Source organism: Pyrus communis, chromosome 15 (genome assembly GCF_041283825.1).
Source record: "Pyrus communis isolate YQ-2024b chromosome 15, ASM4128382v1, whole genome shotgun sequence".
In the NCBI taxonomy this organism is placed as follows: Eukaryota; Viridiplantae; Streptophyta; class Magnoliopsida; order Rosales; family Rosaceae; genus Pyrus; species Pyrus communis.
Genome location: NC_142579.1, coordinates 11,139,634 through 11,159,770, shown reverse-complemented (window position 1 = coordinate 11,159,770; position 20,137 = coordinate 11,139,634). Strand labels below are relative to the sequence as shown.

Genomic DNA, 20,137 nt, shown 5'->3' with positions numbered 1-20,137 from the left:
TCTAAGTGCCTAATTCAATACTTTGCTCACTATTGCTTAAAGAACGTTTGTTTTCCCTATCCTTTCTTTGTTAGCCAAACACCTTTAGCCCCGTTTCGACCCTTATGCTTCTATCTTGATCGTTATGTGTTCAATATGTGGAGTTTGGAATTGATATGAGCTTATGGAATCACTGGTTCTCATTCTAAGTAGTAGCATTCCATTCATGAGATCATATCTAAACATGCTTATTAACTCCAGAAGTTGCTCTCTTTATGATACATATATGTGAGTGTTCGTTTTCAAATTTACATCAATCTTCTCACATGTAACTAGATTAGGGTGTGTAGTCAGAAAATCTGAGTGAAAATTGAGTACATATCTTGTAAGGAATTGAGCAAATTCTCTAAGGCATGTTACTACATTCAATATATAGTTTTAAATGCTTAATTGTGAATTAGTATGTGGTGACTATGATTAAGTATGTACTTAAGTGTAAAGATAACCAAAATCTGTGGGAATAATGATTTTTAACTTGTCATGTGCATTGGAAATCCCTGAGGCAACGTTGGAAGGTTTAAGATTATGTTTTGTTTTGTTTCGTTTGGTTTTGTTTTGTTTTTCTTTCTGTTTTGCTCGAGGACTAGCAAAAGATAAGTGTGGGGGTATTTGATAGGAGCATATTCATGCGACTTAAATGGCTTGTTCTCGTGCATTTACGTTATGTTTCTCTAGTTATTTTAGTCCTTTATGCTTCTTTTGTGTGTTTTCAGGTTCTAAGGGCAAGGTATGCAAAAGAATGCCTTTTGGAGCCTTTTGGAGCAAATTAGAGATTGGAATGGATATCATATGCTTGGAGCCAAGAGGATGGACGAAATTAAAGACTTGAAGTAGGAAAGTTAAATCCTAAAAGACCTCATGTTTAAGCATCATTGAAGACTCCTACGCATTTTAGAACACAAAAACAACATTCCTTGCAACCTTAGGACATTGTCGTGTGTTTCCTTGTGTCCCCCTTCCTTGCCATGCAAGGAAGGGCTTTGTTCCCTATTTTAAACACTTAAAGCATTCACTTATCATATCATTCACTTATCACTCACCACATATCATTCATTTATCACTTAACATATCATTCATTTATCACTTATCACTTCCACTCACTTATCACTTATCAAACCATTCACTTATCACTTCCATTCACTTATCACTTACCACATATCATTCATTTATCACTTAACATATCATTCATTTATCACTTAACATATCATTCACTTATCACTTATCATACTCATAATCATCTACACATTTCAACCATTTAAACACATGCATTCACACACATGCACATCATTCATTCTTCTTCCTAGCCGTGCATCCCCTTAGCCATTTCCAACCACATTCTTCCACTTCCCACTTCATCATTACACCACCTAACACACATGCACTCCCATCCATTTCATCATTGCATTCATCACCAAAGAACCAACAACAAAACCGTGCATTACTCATCAATTCCAGCCACATTCCACATGTTTTCACAACCTAATTCACATGCACATTCAGCCACCTTTCTCCCAAAAACAGTGCACATGCATTCATTATTCATTCACTTTGCATTCCCTTTGCAATTACACCCCACATGTCCATTTAATCATTCAACCACATTCCCATTAACCACAAAACAAATCACACAACACACCAACACACATGCATCCTGAAATTCTTTGCCTTGCAATCACATGCATTTCCCTTGACATTTTCAGCCATCACACTTCATCATTACACCACCATTCACTCTTTAACCCATACACACTTCACACAAACAACATTCACATGCATTCACATGCATTTCCAACACAAAACACACTCAAAACCGTGGCCACCTTTGCATTTCAGCATTCCCATTTGCATTTTCAGATTTCCAGCTTTCCAACCTAGCCACATTCACATGCATTCACTCATAATCATTCACCAAACTTGCAGCCACATTTCCACCCACCTCCTAGCTGTCATGTTCCCTCCATTACTCCTATAAATACCCTTGCATTCATTCATTCAAAGAACATCTCATTCCATTGTAGATACCACAACACAAACACTTCATTCCTTCTCTAGCCGTGAGTTTCTCTCCATTTTCTGCACCATTTTCTCCACCACTCCTCACCTATTTCCATAATTCCCCACTCCATTCCACACTTCCATCCCCCAAACCAATTATCCCTAGACCTTATGCTACAATAAAGAGGAAGAGAAGAGGGCCTAAACGTTCATACAATTCAAGTTTGAGTTGTTGGAATGTTTAGGCGTTTCTTTGATTTCAATGTTTAATTTTAATTCTCTTTGTTTTGTATGAGGAACTAAACCCCCCTTTAGCTAGGGGGGGATTCGAAATATATGTTTATGCTTGCATTTTGATTTGATTACTTTTAATTACGTTTCATAAGTTGTGAATTCAATTTGTTTAACTATTTGATTGATATCCTATTTATGTATGTTTATTGAGAATGAACACTTAATTTTCATGCATGAATATGACGCTAGAATATAAGTGAGTTTCACCTAATCGTTATGAACTTATATTCACAAGTAGTGGAGGTTGCTTATAAACAATCGCGTTAAACGAATTCTTGGCATAAGTTTCATGCAATCATAGTAACGAATGCCTCGTCAACACTTATAGTTTTCATGATGCTTAATGATTCTTGCTTGTTTCTCTATTATGCAATTCATGAAGGGAACTTGTGAGGAATGCTTTGGGTTGTCGTATGCAATCATCCAATTCATTAACTTAAGGAAAACTTGACGGTTAATCTAAGCGGACCTAATTAACCCGGGGTGTTGAGAATTCATGGTTTATTGAAATGCAATTGGAAACCATTTTATTATGCAAGTGTAACATGTATGGAGATGAACCCCTTAGCTAGCCATACCATCCATTCATTTCCGTCAATTTCATATTTACAATTTGTTTTCTTTACAATCTATCCATTTTAGTTTAAATTCGTCCAAAATCAATCCCCCCCATATTTCGTTTAAGTCTTAGTCTTAATCTTTCTTATTTTTAGTTTTGCATTCTTTGAGTCTAAGTTAGTATTTCATATTGTTATTTTACGTTTTTGAGTCAGTTTCCAAGAGATTTGCAATCCCTCCTAATCCCCGGTCCAGAACGATCCCTACTTGCACCTATACTACAATTGATAAAAAGAGGGTTTAATTTGTGTGCGTATAAATCTCGCATCAGGGACCACTTCTGCAAAGATTGAACAAAGAAACAGATAAAAGGGGTAAGCTCAGACCTTCGGGGGAGACCAAAAGAATCATGCTGCCCAGTTCAAGAGTAGCACAAAGGAAAATCAACGAGTGGAGGAGACCAAAAGAATCGTCCAGCCCAGTTCAAGAGTAGCCTGTGGAAAATCAACGATGGGAGGAAACCAGTTCAAGATTAAGCCTGTGGAATCACCAAGATCAACCCAAGCATTCAACCAAGGAGAAGATGGAATTTACACTCCATAACCAGATTTGCGTCCCTAAACTCTTCTCTTTGTTAGTTACATTCTGCCATGTTTAGTATGTTTAGTTGCTTTTTGTGTGTTTACTTATGTTTTGTGTGAATCTATGCTTAAAACATTGAGGACAATGTTTGATTTAAGTGTGGGGGAATTGGTAACTAAGTATATTTGATGCAAATTCGTGGGATTTTATCACCCATAACTTCAAATTTTGTTCCTTGCTGTTTTAAGGTGTTTTTAAGTTGTTTTAGAGTGTTTTAGTATGTTTTGTTTTTATAACTCCGAAAATCACATAAAAATTTGAAAAAAATGTTTTGAAAAGCCTAAAAAGAGTGTTTTGAGTCGTTTTTGTGTGATTGTGTCTTAGGGTACCTTCCAACACAATGATAAGGATTTGGTTTGTAATTGCATGACTGTTAAAGAGAGTTATAAACATGGATGAAAGTTTGATTTACTCTTGGTATATGCTTGGTTATGGTTATAATGTATGACTTCACATGCAATCATAAAAGAAAAAAAAATTGTTTTTGTAACATGCTTGAAGGAAGGAACTCAAACAAACGCTACAACCTTGTGAGACTTGAGCCTAAATGTTCTTTGGAGAGTTATTTTCTGTGATTCTTTGTTTTCTAAAGTTGTTGCATGATCTCATTATTCCTTGCTTGGTTGCTAATTAGAATGCAATTGTATCATGATAGAACTAAATGCTAGAACTTATATCCGTTTCATTCAAAGCATGACATTGAATTGCATAACATATATCAAGATGAAGTTGTGTAGTTGCCACCATAGCCAAATAGCCTAACTTCCCATATTTCGTATTTGTTGTAAGTTTTAACCCCGTTGAGCCTTGTTTAGCCTTTATTCTTTGTTTACCCACATTATCCTCACCTAGCCTAGTGTAGGACAGTCCACACCCTTGTTCTTAAATGATAATGAGCATGACTTAAATGAATTCCTTTTGAGTACATTATGAAAGAAAATGAGTGTGGGGGAGAATGTTTTGTTCTTAAGCGTTTATGTATGTTTTGAGAGTCAAAAGAAAAGAAAAAAAATTGTGAAAAACATATGAAAAAGAAAAACAGAAAAGAAAAGAAAGAAAGAAAGAAAAAAGAGCTTGTTCTCCCTTTTTGTTCAAAAGTTGAGTTTTCATTCAAAAGTGAATTCTAAGTTAATTCAAATGCTTTGCTCGCTATTTCTTTAAGAACCTTTGTTTTCCATATCCCTTCTTTGTTAGCCACACACCCCAAGCCCCATTACAACCCGTGACTTCAATCTTGAGTGTTATGTGTTTCAATTTGTGGAGTTTGAACTTGGTATGAGCTTATGGTGTCACTGGTTCTCGCTTCTAAGTAGTAGCATTCCATTCATGAGATCATACCTAAACATGCTTATTAACTCCAGAAATTGCTCTCTTTATGATACATATATGTGAGTGTTCGTTTTCATGTTTACATCAATCTTCTCACATGTAACTAGATTAGGGTGTGTAGTTAGAAAATCTGAGAGAAAATTGAGTGCATATCTTGTCAGGAATTGAGCAAATTCTCTAAGGCATGTTACTACATTCAAATCATGGTTTTAAATGCTTAATTGTGGACTAGTATGTGGTGACTATGAGTAAGAATGTACTTAAGTGTAAAGATGGCTAAAATCTGTGGGAATAATTATTTTTAACTTGTCATGTGCATTGGAAATCCCTGAGACGATTGTTGGAAGGTTTAGGTTGTGTTTTACTTGTTTAGTGTCGTTTTGTTTGTTTTGTTTTTCTGTTTTGCTCGAGGACGAGCAAAAGCTAAGTGTGGGGGAATTTGATAGGAGCATATTTAGGCGACTTACTTAGCTTGTTTTCGTGCATTTATATTGTTAATTCATAGTTTTTTTAGTAGTTTAAGCCATTTTCGTGTGTTTTTAGGTTCATATGGCTAAGGAAGCAAAAAGATGCATTTTGGAGCATTTTGGAGCAAAATTGGACTTGGAATGGATAACTTATGTTTGGAGCAAAAGGAATGGACGAAATTGAAGGATTCCTAATCCATTGCAGCCACATGCACTCCCATTCTTTAATCCATTGCAGCCACATGCATTCCCTTTAATTAATTCAACCTAGCTGTCAAAGCACATGCACATTCACCCTTCATTCCAGCCATTCCACATGCATTTCCAACCCACATGCACCCTAGATTCTAATCAGCCACTCCACATGCATTTCCAACCTAATCCACATGCATTCATCATCATAACCTAGCTGTCATTGCACATGCATTCACCCTTTAATCCATTACAGCCACATGCACTCCCATTTTCTCCCAAAACATTGCACATGCATTTTCAGCTTTCCACCAAGTTCCTAGCTGTCATATTCCCTCTTCTTCACCTATAAATAAGCATCCATTGCAGCCACATTCTCATTCATTCTTCCATTCACTCTTCCATTTCAGAAAATCATCCATACACACCAACTTGTGCCGTGAGTTCCCTACTAATCCAAACACCACCAGAAATTCAGCCATTCACTCCTCACAAATCCTTAGACCTTGTGCTACAACAAAGAGGAAGAGAAGCGGGCCTAAACGTTCATACAATTCAACCATGAGTTGTTGGAATGTTTAGGTGTTTCTTTTCCTTTGATTTCAATGTTTAATTTCAATTCTCTTTGTTTTGTACGTATGAGGAACTAAAACCCCCCTTGGCTAGGGGGGGATTCGAAATATATGTTTATGCTTGCATTATGATTTGATTACTTCTAATTACGTTTCATAAGTTGTGAATTCAATTTGTTTAACTATTTGATAGATAACTTATTTATGTATGTTTATTGAGAGTGCAAGCTTAATTTTCATGCATGAATATGACACTAGAATATAAGTGAGTTTCACCTAATCGTTACAAACTTATATTCACAAGTAGTGGAGGTTGCTTATAAACAATCGCGTTAAATGAATTCTTGGCAAGAGTTTCATGCAGTTCATAGTAACGAATGCTTCGTCAATGCTTATGGTTTTCAAAGAACGTAATGATTCTTGCTTGTATCTCTATTATGCAGTTCATATAGGGAACTTGTGGGGAATGTTTTGGGTTGTCGTATGCAATCATCCAATTCAATAACGTTAGGAAAATCTAAGGGTTAATTAGTGCAATTCACGGTTAACTTGGGGTGTTGAGAATTAATGGTTTATTGAAATGCAATTGGAAATCGTTTTATTATGCAAGTATAACATGTATGGAGATGAACCCCTTAGCTAGCCTTCATCCATTCCATTTCATCAATTTCATATTTACATTCTGCCCTTAAATTACAATCTGTGCATTTAGTTTAATTTGGTCCAAAACTCAATCCCCCTTTACTTTATTGTCCAATTTAGTTAGAAATACATTTAGTTTGTGTTTATAAGTGTTTTGATTCAATTTATTACACAAATTCGTCTAAATTCACCAAAGTGCTCAAAACTGCCCAGAAAGTGTTTTTAAGGCAGTTTTGAGTGTTTTGGGTGATGTTTGAGTCTTTTGGTTTGTTTTAGTGTTTTAAAGTTTAGTTTTGCATTCTTTGAGTCTAGTATAGTGTTTTATATTGTGTTTTTACGTTTTTGAGTCAAATCCAAGTGATTAACAATCCCTCCTAATCCCCGGTCCAGAACGATCCCTACTTACATACTTACTACAATTTGACAAAAAGAGGGTTTAATTTGTGTGCGTATAAATCACGCATCACACACCTTTCCAACCTAGCATTCATCATCATTCCACACCTCCATGGCAGCCACCAACCAACCTAGCTGTCATGTTTCCCCTGTCATCATTCCCTCACATTCTTTAATTCAGCCAACACATGCTTACACATGCATTTTTAGCACCAAAGAATCCTTGCCGTGCACATTCACATTCATTTCCAGGTTGTCCCCTTGCATTGCAGCCACATATTCATTGCACATGCATTTCCAACCCACATGCATCCTTTAATCATTCAAACATGCAGCCACATTCCCTCCTAGCTGTCATGTTCCCCCCATTTCACCTATAAATAAGCATCCATTACACCTCAATTCATATGCAGACTCTTCCATACACATTTCAGTCACAAACACCAACCATTCCCTTGTGCCGTGCCTTCCCTACTAATCCAAACACCACACCAAATCCATCCCTTAAGGCCGTGGCCTCCCCCTTCCATTTTCACCACTCCCCAAACCATTCACACCATCAAAACATCTCCTTAGACCTTGTGCCACAACGAAGAGGAAGAGAAGAGTGCCTAAACGTTCATACAATTCAAGTTTGAGTTGTTAGAATGTTTGGGTGTTTCTTTGATTTCAATGTTTAAATTCAATTCTCTTTGTTTTGTACGTATGAGGAATGGAAGAGAAGAGTGCCTAAACGTTCATACAATTCAAGTTTGAGTTGTTAGAATGTTTGGGTGTTTCTTTGATTTCAAAGTTATGAGGAACTAAACCCCCTTTAGCTAGGGGGTGATTCGAATATATGTTTATGCTTGCATTTTAATTTGATTACTTCTAATTGCGTTTCATAAGTTGTGAATTCAATTCGTTTAACTGTTTGATTGATAACTTATTTATGTATGTTTATTGAGAGTGCACACTTAATTTTCATGCATGGATATGGCACTAGAATATAAGTGAGTTTCACCTAATCGTTACAAACTTATATTCACAAGTAGTGGAGGTTGCTTATAAACAATCGCGTTAAACGAATTCTTGGCATAAGTTTCATGCGTATTCCATAGTAACGAATGCCTCGTCAACACTTATAATTTTCATAGAGCGTAATGATTCTTGCTTGTATCTCTATTATGCAATCATGTAGGGGACTTGTGGGGAATGTTTTGGGTTGTCGTATGCAATCATCCAATTCAATAACGTTAGGAAGATTTGAAAGTTAATTTAAGCGGATCTAATTAACTTGGAGCATTGAGAATTAATGCTTTATTGAAATGCAATTGGAAATCGTTTTATTATGCAAGTATAACATGTATGGAGATGAACCCCTTAGCTAGCCTTCATTCCATTCAATTCTATCACACATTCACATTTACATTTTGCTTTAATTTACAATCTGTACATTTAGTTTAATTTCGTAAAAATCTAAATCCCCCTTTACTTTATTGTCCAATTTAGTTAGAAAGTATCTTAGTTTGTGTTTTTAAGAGTTTTGATTAAATTTATTTCCCAATTTCGTCCAAATTCACCAAAGTGCTCAAAACTGCCCAGAAAGTGTTTTTAAGGCAGTTTTGAGTGTTTTGGGTGATGTTTGAGTCTTTTGGTTTGTTTTAGTGTTTTAAGCGTTTAGCTTCGCATTCCTTGAGTTTAGTTTAGTGTTTTAAACTTTATTTTACGTTTTTGAGTCAGTTTCCAAGTGATTTGCAATCCCTCCTAATCCCCGGTTAAGAACGATTCCTACTTATACTTATACTACAATTGACAAAAAAAAAGAGGGTTTAATTTGTGTGCGTATAAATCTCGCATCAACTAACCCTAGAACTTCTTCCAATACTCCCCCTCAAGCTGGATCAAAGGGATCAATTGATCCGAGCTTGGATAGGAGATGATAAAAAACGGTAAATGGTAGTCCTTTGGTGAAGATATCTGCAATCTGATCATGACTGCGAACGAAGTGTGTAGCAATTACCTTGGACTGCACTTGATTCCGAACATAGTGACAGTCAACTTCAATGTGTTTAGTTCGCTCATGGAAGACAGGATTGGATGTGATGTGCATTGCTGCTTGATTGTCACAATGAAGAGACATAGGTTGCGGATGAGGAAACCCTAGGTCCAAGAGTAGAGTTTTGAGCCAAGTAAGCTTACATGCCGTTGATGCCATAGCACGATATTCCGCTTCTGCACTTGAGCGTGCAACCACACTTTGTTTTTTGCTCTTCCAGGTGACAAGGTTACCCCCTACGAATGTGCAAAAACCAGTGATAGACTTGCGATCGAGAGAGTTCCCTGCCCAATCTGCATCTGTATATCCTGAGATTTGAGTATGACCATTATTGCGCATGAGGATCCCTCTACCAATGGAACCTTTCAGATAGCGAAGCACACGGTGAACAATCTTCATGTGATCTGTGTTTGGAGCATGCATGAACTGGCTAACAAGGCTCACAGCATATGCTATATCAGGACGAGTGATAGTTAGGTAAATGAGCTTGCCAACCAGTCGCTGATAATATTCTATGTTAGGAATGAGATCACCATGGAACTGCAGCTTCAAGTTACTATTCAAGGGTGTTCGAGCAGGTTTACAATATGTCATGTTTGCCTCATGAAGAAGGTCAATGATGTACTTTCACTGATTTAGAAAAACAGCCCTTGTGGGAATGTGCCACCTCGATTCCTAAGAAGTATTTAAGAGTGCCGAGATCTTTGATAGCAAATTTGTGACTGAGATATTGCTTAAGGGCACTAATCTCAGAAACATCATCACCTGTAACAATTAGGTCATCGACATAAATAAGCACAACAAGTTTACCAGATGTGCCCGATCGCACAAATAGAGAGGAATTTGCATTGCTCCGAGAGAAACCAACTCCCTCTAGGACATGACTGAGCTTGGCATACCATGCTCGAGAACTTTGCTTAAGTCCATAAATGGATTTATGAAGTCTGCACACCAAGTCTGGATTGTTTGATTGAGGATGACCCGGAGGGATTTTCATGAAAACTTCTTCTTCTAGTTCCCCATGTAAAAAAGCATTTTTAACGTCCATTTGGAAGAGAGGCCATGCATTGTTAATGGCAACAGATAACAACACCCTCACTGTATTCATCTTTGCCACAGGTGCAAAGGTCTCTTTGTAATCTACTCCATAAGTCTGAGTAAATCCACGAGCAACCAATCGAGCCTTGTGTCTTTCAATCGTGCCATCTGAATGGAACTTGATTTTGTACACCCAACGACTTCCTACAGCCTTCTTTCCCTTAGGAAGCTTCATGATGGTCCAGGTGTTGTTCTCGTGAAGCGCTTGAAGCTCTTCTGCCATAGCAGCTCTCCATTCGCTGTGTAATTTTGCTTCTTGAAAGCTTTGAGGTTCATGTGTCTCAGTAACTGTATTAAGAAACGCAGCAAATGAAGGTGACACTTTGCTGTAATTAATAACAGAAGTCAAGGGGTGCCTGACATTATAAGTTACATAATCATTTAACTTGGATGGGAGTCTCCTCTCACGGGAAGGATTTCGACGAACTGTGGAAGGTTGAGCCACTGGTAGTTGAGCAGTCTCTTGATTGAAAGGACTCCTTGAGGGTTCAGATGAAATAAGTTCATCAGGTACCACTGGCTGAGAATGGACCTCATCCAGTGTTTGGTCCCTTAAGACATCCGTTGCGTCTTCTTCACATGGATATGGCATTGGAAACAAGTCAAGCAGTTTCTCCCCCTCTTGAGAGTAGTCCAGGGGTTGGGTGAAGTAAGGCATTGGTTCCTCAAATCTTATATCTCTTGAAACAACCATCTTCCTAGTTGTGGGATTGTAACATTTGTAACCCTTTTGAGTAGAAGAGTAGCCTAAGAACACACATTTTGCAGCCCGTGGTTCTAGCTTGTCACGTTTCTGTGCTTGAATGTGAACAAAACATGTACATCCGAACACCCGTAAGTGTGACAAATCTATCTGTCTGCCTTTCAGAATCTCATAAGGTGATTTAAAATTCAAAACCTTACTGGGCAATCTATTGATAAGATATGCAGCAGTAAGGACACCTTGAGACCAAAAATTTTTTGGTACGTTTGAGTGAAACATCAGTGCCCTAGTTTTTTCAAGCAGGTCTCTATTTTTCCTTTCTGCTACCCCGTTTTGTTGGGGTGTTCCAACACAACTGGTTTGATGTAATATGCCATGTGTGCTTAGGTAATGAGACATATTATGGGACATATATTCGGAGCCATTATTTGATCGTAAGACATGAATATTTGAAGCAAATTGAGTGTTTACAAGTCTATGAAAATCTTGAAAAACTTCCAGCACTTCACTTTTAAATTTCAAAAGATATAACCAAGTTATCCTTATGAAATCATCCACGAAGGTTACAAAGTATTTGTATCCATCAAATGACTCTAAAACTGGTCCCCAAACATCGGAATGCACGATTTCAAAAGGATTACTAGCCCTAGATAGGGAGGAAGTGAAAGGTAACCTAGTGAATTTAGAAAAATGACACACATCACAAGAACTTGTAACCTTGCACAGGTTTGGAAACAAAAAAGATAGGACTTTATCAGAAGGATGTGCAAGGCGTCGATGCCAAAGTTGTTGTTCTTGAATCAGGCTTGAGGTGACTTGAAAAGCCTTGGGAGTTTGAACATGCTTGGAAAGGTAGTAAAGACCGTTTAGAAAAAAACCTTCACCAATCGTCTTCTTGGTGGTGATGTCCTGAAAAATCACAATTTTGGGAGAGAAGATGACAGTGCAGTTTAGTGAGTTTGTGATTTTTCCAACAGATAAAAGCTGAAAAGGGAATGAAGGAACATAGAGTGCCTCAGACTCGACATTATTAGAGATCAGATGTATTTTTCCTTTCCCTACAACCATGGCACCCTTGCCATTAGCGACTGACACTTGAGATGGACGTGAAAGTTTTTTAAAATCATACAGATTTGTGGACTTGTTGGTCATATGATCAGTGGCTCCTGAATCTATAATCCAGTAATCATGCATATTACCTATTTTAAGAGCAGTTGAGAAGGATCGCAAGATACCTGGAATATCTTGTTGTGTCATGCCTTCTTTCCCAGCCAAAAAACCAGCAAGTTGTCCAAGTAGAGCAGCTGGTTTGTTGTCACCCTGACTGGTTAATCCTTCATTCTCTCCACCACCTTGTTTCTTGTGAAGGAAGGCAGCAAATTCATTTATCAGCATGGCCGGATTAGATGTGAACATCTGTGCTTCCTCGGAATGAGAAGTCATGGTATTGTTTGCCTTGGGTGATGGGTTGTGTGCTCCTCTAGTGAAGCTCTTGTTGCTGTCCCTCGAGTGCTTGGGCCTTAGTTCAGGATGGAGAATCCAGCAATGGTCTCGTGTATGTCCACCAGTATCACAATAGCTACATTTCACAGTAGGTTTCTTTCCTTTATATCTTCTCTCTTCACTAGCCCTGTGGTTTGAGAAATATACCCTAGATTCTGGTATATTTGACTTTAATTCCACAGTCATGATTTTTCTGCGAGTTTCTTCCCTTTGGATAGTGGCACACACACTTGAGAAGGAAGGAAGTTCAGGATTCATGAGAACATGACTCCTGAGATCTTTGTATTCAGAGCTCAAACTTGCTAGAAGCTGAAAGATTTTATCTTCTTCAGCTCTCTTGATCAGCACGGCAGCGTCAATGGTGTGTGGCCGATAAACATTCAACTCGTTCCACATGGTGGTCAACTTGCCAAGATGATGCACAAATGAGTTCCCTTCCTGTTGTAGACTAGCAATATCCTTTTTTAGCTGGAACACTCGAGCTGCATTATTCTGATTCCCATACATTTCTTTGAGGTTTTTCCAGAGAGTGTACAAAGATTCAGCATAACTGAAGATTTCTGCAATTTTTTGATCCATAGAATTGAGTAGCCATGACATGACCAGCTGGTCCTTGCACAGCCAATCATTGTAACCTGATGAGGACACATTAGGCGTTAGGATCGCGCCATTAACATAACCCAGCTTCGATCGTCCTCCTAACGCAAGTGTGACAGCCCTCTCCCACGGGAGATAGTTGAACTCATTTAGTAGGACGGAACTGAGACGTTGATTTGGATTAATATCCACGTCTAGATGAGATGGGGAAGACGCAGCATGCGAGTTTACTTCTTCGCCTTGCACGGAGCTCCCTTCAGCCATGATAGAGAAGAAATAGGAACAAGAAGATGATATTCAGAAGCAGATCGATAGAGATCACTGCTCTGATACCATATTGAAGTTTGAATGTCTATTTCTCATTATTATGGAACAAGATACAAGGAAAGCTCATATATATGAGCGGAAGAAAAGGAGAAAACAGAAGCAGAAATCAAGGGACAACACTTCCTTGATTTATACTTTACCAACAACTAAAGATAAGGACAATCAGCTAACAACTAAAGTAAGGTAGAAATCCCTTGAATTAGTGAGAATGACAACTATGACGGCCATACACAACCATGGCAGCCATACTTAGTTGTTAGACTGCAGTGCACCATACATACACCTATGTCTGCCGACTAGGGTTTGGGATTAAACTTAGACTAACCCTAGAACTTCTTCCAATACTAGCCTTGAGAGAATGGCCATGACTGCACCCTCTGGAAGTTATTGAATTCTGCAAAGACCTCAGGGTTACTACCATTCTTCTTTCTTATGGCAGATTGCTACTATTTTAATGCTACTCTCTTTCTCAGCTTGAATAACTTCTTCATGTTTCACGACATTGATCATAGAAAAGAGTAGTACTAGACACCATATTTTATCTAACGTTCAACAGATTAGGATTAAGAGCCATTGGAGAAATCTACACACAACCTTCTCCTCTCTATAAAACTCAATGCTCTCCAAGTTACAGGTAATTGGAACAATAAGAGCGTGTTCTTTGTGAGAGCACGGGCTTGTGGTTTTATACTACAAAATCTGGATTACCCTATAATAATCCTACAAGGAATATAAGACCAAATCCTTGTACGAGTTCTATTCTTAAGCTTATCAACATAGAGTTTCAATTCAAACCAAAGTCGAATCAACTCTCATAAACATATTAAGACTTCTTTATAGCAATCTGAGACAACAAGGATTATTACCAAACTGTATGAATCACACTCATACTCTAACAAGGCGGACTAGGCAATTCAAGTAAATTTGTTATATATTGTGTAAGTAATTGCCTATTTATACTTAAAAAAATACATAATTTGTATTGTGATACATGATTGCAAAATACAATGACATACAGATTACAAAGTATTAGAACATATGGAAACATGGGTAACAAGCATATAGTGAATGTTCATCTAATTATTTAACAAGTCTCTGCATTTTATTGACGAATTAAAATGCAAAATGAAAGTTATTGATTTTTTGTCCAAGTGAGATTCACGACCTAAGCAGGTGCCTAGGCAAGTTTAGGTGGGCTAGTCAGATGCCTAAGGAAGTCTAGGCACACTTTCTTAATTTTCAAATGCCTAGAGACTAATCAGGGGGTGACCAGCCACCTAGGCTTGGGCAGCGGTAGACGGAGATTTTTAGAATAGAGCACTGAACATAAGCCAAGTACGTGAGATAGTTTATACCAAAATAGTCTGACCATAATAAGATCCTTAAGAATAACCCCTCATTAGATTAACCGAGGACAACAAGATAAAGTTAGCTAGTAGTCGATCATCAACCTAAACCCGAATTTAATACATGACTTACAATATAGTTAGGCATCTACATGCTTGTTCACATTGTTCAAAATCCAAAAACAGTCAACGAAGCTAACACTTGACTAAGATCCAAAGCGGAATATTTTGACATCCATAATGGCAGGTTTTGATCTTGACTTAGGCTTCTCAATGAGCTCAAATAAGCAGAGATCTTCGTCCTTCTCGTTGGCTATATAAAACTCAATCCACCTTTTCCTTTTTATACAAATACGAGGACGAGCAGGTTTTCTCTTAGGTCTGATGTTTCAAGTTGCTATGCCCACTGGCCATAATTTTCCACACGGATCTCTGAGATTCATGCTGGGTTTGTTAACAAGGCCAGTTGATCTCGCGAATTCAGAGCGAATAATCTTTCATTAACTATCACAAGTCTTGGAAGGATTTCCCCAAACAAAAATATCCTCATCATGCTAAGTTGCTAATTAATCTTAGCTCCATGGACTAAAACTCTGCATGAACAAACAGCCTAACATGACAACTATACCTAGGACTGCAACTTGAACTTAGGGAAATAACAGCATGAGTCAAGGGACAATTTAGAGGGAAAGATAAGGTACAAAACTTTCTGCAACAGCACATTGGTTCCGATGAGTTTTTCCCACGATTATTCTGGAGGAGGCTATTAAGAAATATCATGTAATATGTTTTGTAATATATTTACTTAATATGGTTTATGTCAAATCCCACCAAAAGAGAGATACGATTTTCTAGGACATTGATGTAGGGTTAATTGGTTGACCTACTAATGTATATATTGTATTGTAAAGTTATCAATAGAAAATCAATTCGAAACCAATTCAGTTTGCTCCTTTCAATTGCCCTGTCATTCAAACATTTTAATATTCACTCCTTTTAAGATGGTATCCAGAGCATCAGGTCCTGGTACTTGATTGCCTACTTTTTCAACCCTTGTTTTTTTTTTTTAAGCATCATGTCAGACACAGTACTTCAACCACAACCACAAAACAGTCAAACCTATAGCAAGATCGGTATAGATTCATCAAACCCATACTATGTTCATCATTCAGATAGTCCTGGTCATATGCTCGTACCAGAAAAATTGAATGGATCCAACTACCCATCTTGGAGCAAATCCATGATTCATGCTCTCACAGCCAAAAACAAAATTGGTTTTGTTGGTGGCTCCATACAGCCTCCATCAGCAAAAGATCAACCAAAAGAATACGCTCTCTGGAATCAATGCAATAGCATGATTTTAATGTGGCTTGCTCAATCTGTGGAGCCTGATTTATCCAAAGGAGTTGTTCATGCCAAAAACGTTCAACAGGTATGGGAAGATTTTAAAGATCAGTTCTCACAAAAGAATGCACCAACAATTTATCAAATCCAGAAATCCATCGCATCCCTCTCTCAAGGTTCCATGACAGTTTCGGCTTATTTTACAAAACTTAAGGGCCTTTGGGATGAGTTGGAGACTTATCGACCTCTCCTCATCTGCGACCAGACAAAGGCACATAATGAACAAATAGAAGAAGATCGAATGATGCAATTTCTCATGGGTCTTAATGATGTCTATAGTGGAGTTCGAAGTAATATTCTCATGATGGCACCTTTGCCTAAAGTTCGTCAAGCCTACTCACTTGTTATTCAGGACGAAACACAGAGACAAATGTCTTCGGGATCGAATGAAAAATTTTCCATTGCTGCAGCCGTTCAAAGTCGATTAAACCAATCCTTCAACAATTCCAAAAATTTCCATTGTGAATACTGTGATAAAGATGGACATACAATTGATAATTGTAGGACTCGAAAATATCATTGCAAGTTTTGTGATAAAAGAGGTCACACTGAGGACAGATGCCGATTTAAAAATGGCACGAATGGAGGAAATCATAAAGCACAGTAACGTCTCCAAGGTAGCAGCATCCCACGTGCTGCCCATGTCTCTTCTCCTATTGCCAGTGCAGGGATGGGTCCCATCACTGCTGCAAACGCAACACCTATCACTCCTCAGACTCAAACACAACCTTCACCGAACCCGTTGCAAGGTTTTTCTGCTGACCAACTTCAACAGTTGGCTCAAGTTGTGTCCATGATGAATTTAAACAATACCTTTGGTAATAACAGTGCTTATGCGAATGCAGCAGGTTTGTCTCTTTTTACTGGTGCATCCATTAATTCTGTATATACTAAACCTTGGGTTTTGAATAGCGGGGCTACCAATCATATCATTTCAGATTCTTCATATTTTTCCCAAAGCACATCTTCACCAATATCCACTGTTAAATTACCCATCGGCTCTTCAACCAAAATCACTTCTACATGCATTGTACCATTCAATTCAGATATTACCTTAGACAATGTTTTATGTGTTCTTTCTTTTCGCTTAAATCTCATGTCTGCCAGTCAAGTTACTGATTCTCTAAATTGTTGCGCCATTTTGTTTCCCACTTTCTGTGTCTTGCAGGACTTGGCTATGGGGAAGATGATTGGATCGGGTAAGCAACGTGATGGTCTTTATTACACGTCCCTGTTACAACGAACGCCTCTCTCCTGTCAAGTTTCTCATTCCTCCAATTTGTGGCATATGCGGCTTGGACATCCTTCACCCACTCGCCTTAAATTAGTATTTCCTTCATTGTCTTCAAATAATTTTTCTTTTGATAGTACTTGTCCTGTTTGTCCCATGGCTAAACAAACTAGACTTCCATTTCCTTTAAGTTCTATATCAACTCATGCTTCATTTGATTTGTTACATTGTGATATATGAGGGCCCTCATAAAGTTCCTACACATTCGGGAGCTCGATTCTTTCTTACCATAGTTGATGATTTTAATAGATGCATATGGGTTTTTTTTTATGTAACATAAATCTGAAACTCAACACCTTTTAAAATCTTTTGTTACTTTTGCTCATACACAATTTCATGCAAATATAAAAGCAGTAAGGGTTGACAATGGGTCTGAGTTTTTGTCTATGAAAGATTTTTTTCAAACCAATGGCATTGAATACCAACGCACCTGTGTTTACACTCCACAACAAAATGGCGTTATCGAACGTAAGCATCGTCACATTCTCACCGTTGCACGTAGCTTACGCTTCCAATCTCATGTACCCCTTTCATTTTGGGGTGAGTGTGTATCCACCGTTGTCTATCTTATAAACCGATTACCATCTCTTTTGTTATCTAACAAATCTCCTTTTGAATTATTATATAAACGTCCGCCATCTTTTGACCACTTGAAAGTTTTTGGTTGTCTGTGTTTTGCTACTGTTGTTCACCATGCTCATAAATTCAATCCTCGTGCTCAACGATATGTCTTTGTTGGATACCCCACTAGTCAAAAAGGTTATAAACTATACGATTTGGACACTAAAAAATTCTTTGTCAACCGTGATGTTAAATTTACAGAAAATACCTTCCCTTTTCAGTCTCTACCTTTATCCCCTCTGACCCCCACCCTTCCCCTACACTACAGCGAGCCCCTCCTATCTCCCCACCTACCCGATCTTGCTGACACCACAATCTCAACACCAACTTGTCAACCCTCTCATCCATCATCCTCTAATCCTAACCCCCGGACCCCACCACCTAATCCTACACCACCTGACATGCTCCCACCACCTAATCCTACCTCTCCTGCCATGCTTCCATCACCCTCCCCACCCAATGCCGTGCCTATCTCTCCTCCCCACCATCCACTGACATATCTGCCCTATCACCTGTCCTCTCCCATCCACCAGATGCCACGTCTGTTCAGTCACTCTCTCCACCCCTCCCACGCCAATCTCTCCGTCTTAAGCACCTTCCCATATGGCATAAAGACTATCACGTGACTAACCAGGTCAGTCACTTTCCTTCGACGCCTTGTCCTTCCACAGGTACTCGTTACCCTCTCTCTAATTTTCTTTCTTACTCATGCATTTCTTCTGCCCATTATGCTTTTCAAACCAACATTATGATAGGAGCATATTTATGCTACTTAGTTATGTTATTTCCTTACATTTAGTGAGCTAATGACTACTTAATATAGTGTTTTAAGCTATTTTCGTTTGCTTGTAGGTCCTAATGACAAAGTTGGCAAGAAAAGGCAATTTTGAGCCTTTTAAAGTAGTTTTGGGCTTATTTTGGATAGCTTGTATATGGATCAAGGTGGATGGACGAATTTGGAGCCAAAAGAGGTTAGAAACATGCTACAAATTAGAAAATGAAAGTTCATGACAAAGAAGATAAGGAAAGTGCAAGAAAAGAGGAAACATTATCCAAACCTTATCCTATCTTATCCTAACCTAATCTTGTTCCACCTTAATCCTAGCTGCAAGTGGACCTAAAAACCTAATTTCTAGAAGCCCTATCTGACCCTAAAAGGGTGCCACACCTTCCCCCTTTTTTATGCCGTCTAGAACACCCAAAATTAGCCATAAAACACTTAGTTTCTAGGATGCCCAATTTTGGACGAAAATTCTTAAACCTTTTTCTGATTGGATTCTGATTTTATTTGGCCCTTTTTCTCTTGGATTTGGATTGTATAAGTCCATATCTGAGATTAATTGGGCTAGGATTTAATTCCCAAACCCTTGCCGCAACCTAGGGGCCCTAAACACTTATATTGGCTAGGTTTAACCCTAAATCTGATTACCAGGGTTTTTGGCCGTGCTATATATATATGCATATTATTGTGCCGTACCCCCTTAGACACCCTAGGCAGTCATTCATCCCTCAATTCATTCATCAATTCACATCATTCACCATCCATTCAGAAAATACACTTTGTGCCGCAAACCCTAGGGAGAAGAAGGAGTGTCGTGGCTTCCATAGGAGACAGATCATGTTGTGCCGCAAGAAATCTGCACCCATTGGAGAATTTCAAAGTTCTTTCTTCCCTTGTTTCATTTCCATGCTTATTTTAATTTGCTTTTCAATTGTTCTGAACATGTGTAACTAAGGTTTTCTTAGTTAGGGGTGAATTCAAAACCATGGGCATATGTTTTATATGAATTGATTTCCTCCAGATTTTGTTTCTTGAATTGTGGATGTGATTTACTTAATTGATTTATTGAGAACTTGTTCTTGTGTGTTGATTAAGGATGCATACTCAGTTTTCATACATGAATTTAATGCTAGGATATAAGGGAATTTCACCTAATTGTTATGACCTTATATTCATAAGTAGTGGAAATCACTAGTCATGATTGTATTAAGTAAATTCTAGGCAAGAGTATCATGCAATTCATAGTTACGAATGCCTAGTCAATGCTTAGGGTTTTCAAAAAGCTTAATGATCTTTGATTTT

The 20,137-nt window shown here is 38.1% G+C and overlaps 1 protein-coding gene across 1 annotated transcript; it reads left to right on the top strand.

The window, feature by feature from the left end:
- The first annotated feature begins 15,813 nt into the window (after positions 1-15,813).
- Positions 15,814-16,749, top strand: LOC148690520 (uncharacterized). Its single transcript, XM_088686052.1, has one exon. The coding sequence runs from the start codon at positions 15,814-15,816 to the stop codon at positions 16,747-16,749; it is 936 nt and encodes a 311-aa protein (XP_088542178.1).
- Positions 16,750-20,137: the final 3,388 nt, after the last annotated feature.